We start from the raw sequence: 13,007 nt of genomic DNA on the forward strand, positions 1-13,007 counted from the left end.
GGAGTGCTAATATAAAGGTGTGTCGCAGGTGCCTTATATGGAGTGCTAATATAAAGGTGTGTCGCAGGTGCCTTATATGGAGTGCTAATATAAAGGTGTGTCGCAGGTGCCTTATATGGAGTGCTAATATAAAGGTGTGTCGCAGGTGCCTTATATGGAGTGCTAATATAAAGGTGTGTCGCAGGTGCCTTATATGGAGTGCTAATATAAAGGTGTGTCGCAGGTGCCTTATATGGAGTGCTAATATAAAGGTGTGTCGCAGGTGTCTTATATGGAGTGCTAATATAAAGGTGTGTCGCAGGTGCCTTATATGGAGTGCTAATATAAAGGTGTGTCGCAGGTGCCTTATATGGAGTGCTAATATAAAGGTGTGTCGCAGGTGCCTTATATGGAGTGCTAATATAAAGGTGTGTCGCAGGTGCCTTATATGGAGTGCTAATATAAAGGTGTGTCGCAGGTGTCTTATATGGAGTGCTAATATAAAGGTGTGTCGCAGGTGCCTTATATGGAGTGCTAATATAAAGGTGTGTCGCAGGTGCCTTATATGGAGTGCTAATATAAAGGTGTGTCGCAGGTGCATTGCATGGACGACGTGTGTGGACTGCTGCCTTTCCTCAACCCTCAGATCCCAGATCAGTTTTACAGACTGTGGCTCTCTCTTTTCCTGCACGCAGGGTGAGTCTTTGTGTTGCCATGGCAACTACACTTCTTCATTTGTCACAAAGGAGTAAGCTTTGCCAGGCTGCTGTGCCTTTATGTCATGGCAAATACACCACAAGGTGGCGCTGTTATTGAACTTAAGCACACTTCAATGTGCTTCCTAGGCACTTTTCTTGGAATGTTTATCATTCATAATCATTATCAAAGACATGTTTTATTGGAATATATTCTAACTCTTAATAAAGGTGAATAAAGTCTGCATAGCCAATAGGAGGTCCTCTATTCTGCCAATAAAATGGGAGGTCCTCTATTCTGCCAATAAAATGGGAGGTCCTCTATTCTGCCAATAAAATGGGAGGTCCTCTATTCTGCCAATAAAATGGGAGGTCCTCTATTCTGCCAATAAAATGGGAGGTCCTCTATTCTGCCAATAAAATGGGAGGTCGTCTATTCCGCCAATAAAATGGGAGATCCTCTATTCCGCCAATAAAATGGGAGGTCCTCTATTCTGCCAATAAAATGGGAGGTCCTCTATTCTGCCAATAAAATGGGAGGTCCTCTATTCTGCCAATAAAATGGGAGGTCGTCTATTCCGCCAATAAAATGGGAGATCCTCTATTCCGCCAATAAAATGGGAGGTCCTCTATTCTGCCAATAAAATGGGAGGTCCTCTATTCTGCCAATAAAATGGGAGGTCTTCTATTCTGCCAATAAAATGGGAGGTCCTCTATTCCGCCAATAAAAAACATCCATAACAATACTCCATTTACATTTCAATATTCACCAAGTATTACTAATATTCTTATTAGAAACTCTAGCACATACTAACTATTTATAGCCAATGTTGACATGTTGCCAATGTTGACATGTTGCCAAGGTTGACATGTTGCCAAGGTTGACATGTTGCCAATGTTGACATGTTGCCAATGTTGACATGTTGCCAATGTTGACATGTTGCCAATGTTGACATGTTGCCAATGTTGACATGTTGACATGTTGCCAATGTTGACATGTTGCCAAGGTTGACATGTTGCCAATGTTGACATGTTGCCAATGTTGACATGTTGCCAATGTTGACATGTTGCCAATGTTGCCAATGTTGACATGTTGCCAATGTTGACATGTTGCCAATGTTGACATGTTGCCATGTTGCCAATGTTGACATGTTGCCAATGTTGACATGTTGCCAATGTTGACATGTTGCCAATGTTGCCAATGTTGACATGTTGCCAATGTTGACATGTTGCCAATGTTGACATGTTGCCAATGTTGACATGTTGCCAATGTTGACATGTTGCCATGTTGCCAATGTTGACATGTTGCCAATGTTGACATGTTGACATGTTGCCAATGTTGACATGTTGCCAATGTTGACATGTTGCCAATGTTGACATGTTGCCATGTTGCCAATGTTGACATGTTGCCAATGTTGACATGTTGCCATGTTGCCAATGTTGACATGTTGCCAATGTTGACATGTTGCCAATGTTGACATGTTGCCAATGTTGACATGTTGACATGTTGCCAATGTTGACATGTTGACATGTTGCCATGTTGCCAATGTTGACATGTTGCCAATGTTGACATGTTGCCAATGTTGACATGTTGCCATGTTGCCAATGTTGACATGTTGCCAATGTTGACATGTTGCCAATGTTGACATGTTGACATGTTGCCAATGTTGACATGTTGCCAATGTTGACATGTTGCCAATGTTGACATGTTGCCATGTTGCCAATGTTGACATGTTGCCAATGTTGACATGTTGCCAATTTTGACATGTTGACATGTTGCCAATGTTGACATGTTGCCAATGTTGACATGTTGCCAATGTTGACATGTTGCCAATGTTGACATGTTGCCATGTTGCCAATGTTGACATGTTGACATGTTGCCATGTTGCCAATGTTGACATGTTGCCAATGTTGACATGTTGACATGTTGCCAATGTTGCCAATGTTGACATGTTGACATGTTGCCATGTTGCCAATGTTGACATGTTGACATGTTGCCATGTTGCCAATGTTGACATGTTGCCAATGTTGACATGTTGACATGTTGCCAATGTTGACATGTTGCCAATGTTGACATGTTGCCAATGTTGACATGTTGCCAATGTTGACATGTTGACATGTTGCCAATGTTGCCAATGTTGACATGTTGACATGTTGCCATGTTGCCAATGTTGACATGTTGACATGTTGCCATGTTGCCAATGTTGACATGTTGCCAATGTTGACATGTTGACATGTTGCCAATGTTGACATGTTGCCAATGTTGACATGTTGCCAATGTTGACATGTTGCCAATGTTGACATGTTGCCAATGTTGACATGTTGCCAGTGAGTGAGTGAGTGTGTGTGTGTGTGTGTGTGTGTGTGTGTGTGTGTGTGTGTGTGTGTGTGTGTGTGTGTGTGTGTGTGTGTGTGTGTGTGTGTGTGTGTGTGTGCACAATACACAATACAAGACACTAGCTTGCACAATACAAGACACTAGCTTGCACAATACAAGACACTAGCTTGCACAATACAAGACACTAGCTTGCACAATACAAGACACTAGCTTGCACAATACAAGACACTAGCTTGCACAATACAAGACACTAGCTTGCACAATACAAGACACTAGCTTGCACAATACAAGACACTAGCTTGCACAAGACACTAGCTTGCACAATACAAGACACTAGCTTGCACAATACAAGACACTAGCTTGCACAATACAAGACACTAGCTTGCACAAGACACTAGCTTGCACAATACAAGACACTAGCTTGCACAATACAAGACACTAGCTTGCACAATACAAGACACTAGCTTGCACAATACAAGACACTAGCTTGCACAATACAAGACACTAGCTTGCACAATACAAGACACTAGCTTGCACAATACAAGACACTAGCTTGCACAATACAAGACACTAGCTTGCACAATACAAGACACTAGCTTGCACAATACAAGACACTAGCTTGCACAATACAAGACACTAGCTTGCACAAGACACAGCCGCCCTGACCTCCATCCTCCTCCCAGAATCCTCCACTGCTTGGTGTCGGTGGTGTTCCAGATGACCATCTTGAGGGACTTGGAGAAGCTGGCAGGTTGGCTGCGTATATCCATCATCTACATCATCAGCGGCATCAGCGGCAACCTGGCGTCTGCCATCTTCCTGCCATACAGAGCTGAGGTCAGCAACACCCATAATCATCCATGTGGACACTACAACTATTATATCTCATCCACATGATATCTCATCCACATGATATCTCATCCACATGATATCATTATTAGAAAATAACTGGACTTTTTCCCAACAAGTGTTAATAATACATGTTAATGTACAACAAACATGTTAATGTACAACATACATGTTAATGTACAGCATACATGTTAATGTACAACATACATGTTAATGTACAGCATACATGTTAATGTACAACATACATGTTAATGTACAGCATACATGTTAATGTACAGCATACATGTTAATGTACAACATACATGTTAATGTACAACATACATGTTAATGTACAGCATACATGTTAATGTACAACATACATGTTAATGTACAACATACATGTTAATGTACAGCATACATGTTAATGTACAACATACATGTTAATGTACAACATACATGTTAATGTACAGCATACATGTTAATGTACAGCATACATGTTAATGTACAACATACATGTTAATGTACAGCATACATGTTAATGTACAACATACATGTTAATGTACAGCATACATGTTAATGTACAGCATACATGTTAATGTACAGCATACATGTTAATGTACAACATACATGTTAATGTACAGCATACATGTTAATGTACAACATACATGTTAATGTACAACATACATGTTAATGTACAACATACATGTTCCCTGCTCACAATGTTGATATATCCCACTTTGTTTGCTGCTCTTTGAATGCACCATAGCTGCTCCCACACATCTTCATGATATCTCACATGTACACTTACGTGTGAGATATCATCTGATCATCTTCCTGATGATATCTCACATGTACACATACGTGTGAGATATCATCTGATCATCTTCCTGATGATATCTCACATGTACACATACGTGTGAGATATCATCTGATCATCTTCCTGATGATATCTCACATGTACACATGCGTGTGAGATATCATCTTCATGATGATATCTCACATGTACACATGCGTGTGAGATATCATCTGATCATCTTCATGATGATATCTCACATGTACACATACGTGTGAGATATCATCTGATCATCTTCATGATGATATCTCACATGTACACATACGTGTGAGATATCATCTGATCATCTTCCTGATGATATCTCACATGTACACATACGTGTGAGATATCATCTGATCATCTTCATGATGATATCTCACATGTACACATTCGTGTGAGATATCATCTGATCATCTTCATGATGATATCTCACATGTACAGATGCATGTGAGATATCATCTGATCATCTTCATGATATATCACATGTACACATACGTGTGAGATATCATCTGATCATCTTCCTGATGATATCTCACATGTACACATGCATGTGAGATATCATCTGATCATCTTCATGATATCTCACATGTACACATACGTGTGAGATATCATCTGATCATCTTCCTGATGATATCTCACATGTACACATGCATGTGAGATATCATCTGATCACCTTCCTGATGATATCTCACATGTACACATACGTGTGAGATATCATCTGATCATCTTCCTGATGATATCTCACATGTACACATGCATGTGAGATATCATCTGATCATCTTCATGATGATATCTCACATGTACACATACGTGTGAAATATCATCTGATCATCTTCCTGATGATATCTCACATGTACACATACGTGTGAGATATCATCTGATCATCTTCCTGATGATATCTCACATGTACACATACGTGTGAGCTATCATCTGATCATCTTCCTGATGATATCTCACATGTACACATGCATGTGAGATATCATCTTCATGATGATATCTCACATGTACACATACGTGTGAGATATCATCTGATCATCTTCATGATGATATCTCACATGTACACATGCGTGTGAGATATCATCTGATCATCTTCATGATGATATCTCACATGTACACATACGTGTGAGATATCATCTGATCATCTTCCTGATGATATCTCACATGTACACATACGTGTGAGATATCATCTGATCATCTTCATGATGATATCTCACATGTACACATGCGTGTGAGATATCATCTGATCATCTTCATGATGATATCTCACATGTACACATGCATGTGAGATATCATCTGATCATCTTCATGATGATATCTCACATGTACACATACGTGTGAGATATCATCTGATCATCTTCATGATGATATCTCACATATACACATGCATGTGAGATATCATCTGATCATCTTCCTGATGATATCTCACATGTACACATGCATGTGAGATATCATCTGATCATCTTCATGATGATATCTCACATATACACATGCATGTGAGATATCATCTGATCATCTTCCTGATGATATCTCACATGTACACATGCATGTGAGATATCATCTGATTATCTTAATGATGATATCTCACATATACACATACGTGTGAGATATCATCTGGAGTCCTGTGCAGTGGAGGGGAGGAGTGTGGCATAAGGACATCTTTTTATGGGATGTCTTTGTGATGTCACATGACTTCCTGTGTGTTCCAGGTGTCTTTGTGATGTCACATGACTTCCTGTGTGTTCCAGGTGTCTTTGTGATGTCACATGACTTCCTGTGTGTTCCAGGTGTCTTTGTGATGTCACATGACTTCCTGTGTGTTCCAGGTGGGACCAGCAGGCTCCCAGTTTGGGATCCTGGCCTGCTTGTTTGTGGAACTGTTCCAGAGCTGGCAGATCCTAGCGCAGCCTTGGCGGGCCTTCACCAAGCTGCTTTGTGTCGTCCTCTTCCTCTTTGCCTTTGGTCTGTTGCCGTGGATCGACAACTTCGCCCACATCAGTGGTTTCGTGTCGGGTTTCTTCCTGTCCTTCGCCTTCCTGCCGTACATCAGCTTCGGCCGCATGGACCTGTACCGCAAGCGCTGCCAGATCATGGTCTTCCTGCTGGTCTTTGTGGGCCTGTTCTCGGGCCTGGTGGTGCTCTTCTACGTCTACCCCATCACCTGCGAGTGGTGCGAGCTGCTCACCTGCATCCCCTTCACCGACAAGTTCTGCGAGAAGTACGACCTCAACGCACACCTCCACTGAGGCGGGCGCAACTTTGGCTTCTTCTACTGTGGTAAGTCCAAACAAGGACCTTTGAGGTGTCTGAAGGCCGAGGGTGTACCTGCGCTGGTGAGGGTGTACCTGCGCTGGTGAGGGTGTACCTGCGCTGGTTAGGGTGTACCTGCGCTGGTGAGGGTGTACCTGCGCTGGTGAGGGTGTACCTGCACTGGTTAGGGTGTACCTGCACTGGTTAGGGTGTACCTGCGCTGGTTAGGGTGTACCTGCGCTGGTGAGGGTGTACCTGCGCTGGTTAGGGTGTACCTGCGCTGGTGAGGGTGTACCTGCGCTGGTTAGGGTGTACCTGCGCTGGTGAGGGTGTACCTGCGCTGGTGAGGGTGTACCTGTGCTGGTACACCACAAACATTTATTACATCACACACCTTGAGGTGTCTGAAGGGTGAGGGTGTACCTGCGCTGGTGAGGGTGTACCTGCGCTGGTGAGGGTGTACCTGCGCTGGTTAGGGTGTACCTGCGCTGGTTAGGGTGTACCTGCGCTGGTACACCACAAACATTTATTACCTCGAGGAAGATCAGAGCCACATGTGGAAAATGTACTGCTCACAAAATTTAAGTCCAACTTTAGAAATTGTGTGACATTTTCTTCACAGGCTTCTAATTTCTTTCAGAGTTTTACTGAGCTTTGTTGATTTATTTGTTTTCTTCTTATAAGTTCTAGTAAAATACAATAAAATGTCTTTTTTTAAATACCATTTTTTGACTGAATTTTCCGGAAAGTTTTTTTATTTTTTTAAATCAGTTTATGAATAAACAGCACTTAGAACCTACATTCACACCCTTCAAATAGATTCTCAAGGTGGAATTCTCATTTTTGTATCATTTGTAGTCACTCCATCACTAACACCCTCTTCATCTGATATTTACTGACTTTAAAACACATTCTTACTTTTTACAACACTTTGTTTACATTTGTGGGCATTAACTGCAGCACCACACTTCACACAACTTCTATTTCACTTCTATTTCACTTCTATTTCACTTCTATTTCACTTCTATTTCACTTCTATTTCAGTTACCACACTTCACACAACTTCTATTTCTACCACGGCACTTCAGGGGAAAACTCTTTTGTTTATTTAATTTCTCATTTTTCCAAATGAAAAGACATCATTGTGACTTGAAATGAGTTTGTAATATTGTCATTCTATCCCATTGCCATTACTGTAGACCAGGGGTCACCAACGCGGTGCCCGCGGGCACCAGGTCGCCCGTAAGGACCGGATGAGTCGCCCGCGGGCCTGTTCTAAAAAAAAAAAAAAAAAATTTTAAAAAAAATAAATTAAAAAAAAAAAATTTTTTTTTTTTTTTTTTTTTTTTTAAAATTAAATCTACATAGAAAAAACACAATATACACTTTCAATCAGTGCATCAACCCAAACAACCTCCCCCATGCACACTCATCCACACCCACTCACACAAAAGGGGTAATTTCTTTCTGCTACCAATATTCTGGTTCCCACAACATAGACAACACATCTGCAAGGGACACAGTCCCTGAACACAACATAGACAACACATCTGCAAGGGACACAGTCCCTGAACACAACATAGACAACACATCTGCAAGGGACACAGTCCCTGAACACAACATAGACAACACATCTGCAAGGGACACAGTCCCTGAAGCACACATGATTGTATAGGCTGCTGGTCCACTAACATTTTCATTAATTACTATTTTTTATGTAATTATTTTTATATTGTTTTACTTTCTTTTTTATCCAAGAAAATGTTTTTTATTTATTTATCTTATTTTATTTTATTTTTAAAAAAAGGGCCTTATCTTCAACAGACCAGGTTGTCAATGAAATTAGATTTGTTTAAAGGGTTTTTTAAAGCAGGCCCAGTCCAGATAATGTCCAAGTCGGACTCAGCAACACACACCTTCATTCATGTACACAGAAAAAAATTAGGGAACACAACAGATTGCATATAATTTATAAACAAAATTACATTTTCAAAATAAGCATTTATGTACAGTCCAGATTATGTCCAGGTCACTCAAATTAGGGAACACAACAACATATATCATATAATCTATAAACATAATTATACTTTCAAAATAAGCCTTTGAGGACTTCTCATCTTTTTTTTATGTTTTTTGGCATCATTATCGTTTTCAACCATGTAACTTTCTAAAGTTAGAAAATACTGAATAAATGTTTTAAAGAAAGTAATGCTAAGTGAATATCTGTTTTTGGCCTTAAAAATAAACATTTTACCGAGTACTATAATTAAATGGACTAAATCATGATTGTCAATGAACTCTCCTAAAATAACAGAAACCACATTAAGCTTCATAAACAAACCAATCCTTAAACACATTTTTTCAACTTCCACCCAAAACAAAGACACAATATGACAATACCAAAACAAATGCAGGGTGGATTCAGGCTCCTGACAACAAAATCGGCAATCATCTGACTCTGTCATATTCCATAATTTTAACATTTTCCCTGTGGGTAAGAAGTTATAAATAATTTTAATTTGAAAATAACGATTTTGCACATCGATAGTGGTTTTATAGATTAGTTTGAATTTGGCATCCCATGGCAACGGGCAGTCAAAAAAGTCCTCCCATTTTCCATTTGTGTTGTATGAGGCAGCCTTCAAAGATTTCTTTATTAAATAAAAATTATATATTTTTCTATTTATTTTAGTTCCTTTTTGCCAACTAGAATTTCTTATTAGAGGTTTACAAACTAATAATTTAATAGTTCCATAATTAATTATTTATTTCCATCTTTTCCCAATTACTCCAGTTAGTTGATAAAATGAAAAGCTTGAGCAAGCATCAACATACATAGCTCTAAATTCATCATACTTCATCATTTTACCATTCTCATTGATAATATCATTGACAAAAATGATTCCTCTTTCAAACATATTTTTCCAAAAGAAAGGCTTTCCATCTATTATTTATTTTTCTGGCACATAAAATTGAAAACACCACTATGAGTGGATTGTTTCCTTTATGAACCCCGCCATGTTTCCCAGCAGACTCTCTGGGAGGGGATCACTTGTAAAAAAGGATACAATTTCTTTTGATACAGTACATGTTTTTTGTCCAACAGGACATTTGTGTACCACTCAATGTTTAAATACATCTTTGGAACAATTGATGCTTTTAAAGACAGACACATAGCTTCAAGGTTGAGAAGTTTCAGGCCCCCATATTCATACTCTTTGTACAAAACCTTTCTTTTAATCTTTTCTGGTTTGCCGTTCCAGACAAAATCGAAGACCCTGCGCTCATAAATCTTAAAAAAGTTTTGTGATGGAGCTGGTAATGACAAAAACAAATAAATAAATTGAGGAATAATTAACGAGTTGGCAATAGACATTTTACCATACAAGGTTAGGGATTTCCCTTTCCATAATTGCATAATTTTGTCCAGCTTTCTTAGTCGATTATCATAATTTACTGAGCCTAGATCTTCCAGATTTTCTGGGACAACAACACCAAGTATGTTAACTGGTCCATCTGTCCACAAAACAGGCACTTTGCATTCCATTCGAAAGGACGTTCCCTTTAGATTTCCGATCCTTAACATTTTACATTCATCATAATTAAGCTTAAGGCCAGATTGCTGTGAAAATATGTCCAAAAGATTAAGAAGGTTCCGCAAACAATGAGGAAAAATCTTATCTTTGTGAATCAGCCTTTTCTGACATGAACTTCATCAAGAACAAACACAGAACACGCCTCACTGATGCACATCTGCAAGACTCACTCAGAGTTGCAGTGTCAAGTTACACACCAGAGTACAACACACTAGTTAACAGCATGCAATGCCAGGCTTCCCACTAACTGACAAAGAAACAGATAACAGATTTGGTGTCCAGTTCAAAGTGTGACATGATTTAAAAATTTGAGAGTTTACTTTTGTATTTTACATGAGCTATTATTTGTACAAACATGGTGCAAAGTAATTCATGATTTGTTAAAAAATGTTAGTGGCTAGCTAGTTAAAATGGGATATTGTGATTTCACAAGACTGTCTTAGAAGTCATCATTTGAAAATGTTCAATTTGAAAAATGTGCACTTAGAGAAAATATAAAAATAAAGTGTTGCATATTGATATTTATGTTTCTATATATATTTATTGTGAGAAATCATTAAGATGATCAGTGTTTCCACAAAGATAAATATCATTAATTACTAAAAATAACAGAGTTAAAGGTAAATTGAGCAAATTGGCTACTTCTGGCAATTTATTTAAGTGTGTATCTAACTGGTAGCCCTTCGCATTAATCACTACCCAAGAAGTAGCTCTTGCTTTCAAAAAGGTTGGTGACCCCTGCTGTAGACCTTAGAGCATTACATCACCCTTTAATACTCATTTCATATTTGAAACACACAAATTTGCTTTTTCTGATTTCTCACAATTTATACTGAATTCTGGATTTTAAAAATATTTTGGTATAAGGATTTTAGCTTTTTCCTTCAGTTTTGGAACTTTTTTAGACCACTAAAAATATTTATTACTCATAATTTGTATTTAAACACATGAAACCCCTTATTGCATGCAACACTGTATAATATATATATATATATCATACCATTTTAAAATGATCATTGTTTTCATATGTGAAATTGTTCTCTTTTCCTCAATACTAATTGTGACTTTTCCCCATATATATATATATATATATATATATATATATATATATATATATATATATATATATATATATATATATATATATATATATATATATATATATATATATATATATATATATATACATATATATATATGTATATATATATATGTATATATATATATATATAAATATATATATATGTATATATATATATATATATATATATATGTATATATATATATATATATATATATATATATATACATATATATATACATATATATATATATATATATATACATATATACATATATATACATATATACATATATATATATATATATATATATATATATATATATATATATATATATATATATATATATATATATATATGTGTGTATATATATATATATATATATATGTGTGTATATATATATATATATATATATATATATATATATATGTGTGTGTATATATATATATGTATATATATATATATATACACACATGTATGTATATATATATATATATATATATATATATATATATATATATATATATATATATATATATATATATATATATATATATATATATATATATATATATATGTTATAGGTATATATATATATATGTTATAGGTATATTTACTTAATGGGTATATTTTCCACACTTGGCTCTTATTGTCTTCTTTAGGCAAACTGAAAGTGCAAAACAGGAAAGAAAGAAAATGGATCCAATATGAAAAACCTCTGGTGCCTTTTTGAAAGATAAAAATGTTTCAACTACTGCCATACTTTTTATTTTTATTTTTATTTTTCTTGTTCTTTTTCTTGTTCTTTTGTTGCATCATGCTGAGCACTCCAATGTTTTCTTGTTGATTTGCTGTATTGTACGTGTTTATTACTTGTGATGATGTCATCAACACGTGTTTCTTACCTGTGATGATGTCATCAACACGTGTTTCTTACTTGTGATGACGTCATCAACACGTGTTTCTTACTTGTGAAGAAGTGATGACGTCATCAACACGGCAGCGTTTTAGTTGCCCGTCTGCTCCTCGCCTGGAAGTGTCAAAAACAAACAAAGTCCACCAAGAAATAAAAAAGAAATGATGACATTGAAAATGCTGTCCGCTTCTCTCCACCTCACACCTGACCGCTTATGGTGACTCAGCCAACCCAACGGGTGTTGACTTCATCGGGTCGCACTGTAGGTTATGTCCACAGCTGTTCACATTAAAACCCGTTTATGTCAGCTGCTTGTGCCCACAGCCACTTTCATTGACTACCGCTTATGTTGATGTGAGTCAGCCTCCTTAAACTAGTTGTACTGTAGGTTATGTTGACAGCTTTTTACACAAAGAATCGCTTAGGTCGTCAACCACTTATTTTTGACAGCCGACCCGAAACGTGTCACCTTAAACTAGTTGTAATGCAGGTTA

General features: G+C 37.3%; 1 protein-coding gene across 2 annotated transcripts in view; it reads left to right on the forward strand.

Moving 5' to 3' along the window:
- Positions 1 to 11,583, forward strand: part of rhbdf1a (rhomboid 5 homolog 1a (Drosophila)) — a 112,507-nt gene extending 100,924 nt beyond the window's left edge. For both annotated transcript variants that reach the window (XM_062049783.1, XM_062049784.1), the window contains 3 exons: positions 575 to 675; positions 3,696 to 3,849; positions 6,496 to 11,583. In XM_062049783.1, coding sequence (XP_061905767.1) covers positions 575 to 675; positions 3,696 to 3,849; positions 6,496 to 6,915 — 675 coding nt within the window. In that variant the 3' untranslated portion in view covers positions 6,916 to 11,583. The remainder of the gene's footprint in view (positions 1 to 574; positions 676 to 3,695; positions 3,850 to 6,495) is intronic.
- The last annotated feature ends 1,424 nt before the right edge of the window (positions 11,584 to 13,007 follow it).

This window comes from Entelurus aequoreus, linkage group LG06 (assembly GCF_033978785.1).
Source record: "Entelurus aequoreus isolate RoL-2023_Sb linkage group LG06, RoL_Eaeq_v1.1, whole genome shotgun sequence".
Classification (NCBI taxonomy): Eukaryota; Metazoa; Chordata; class Actinopteri; order Syngnathiformes; family Syngnathidae; genus Entelurus; species Entelurus aequoreus.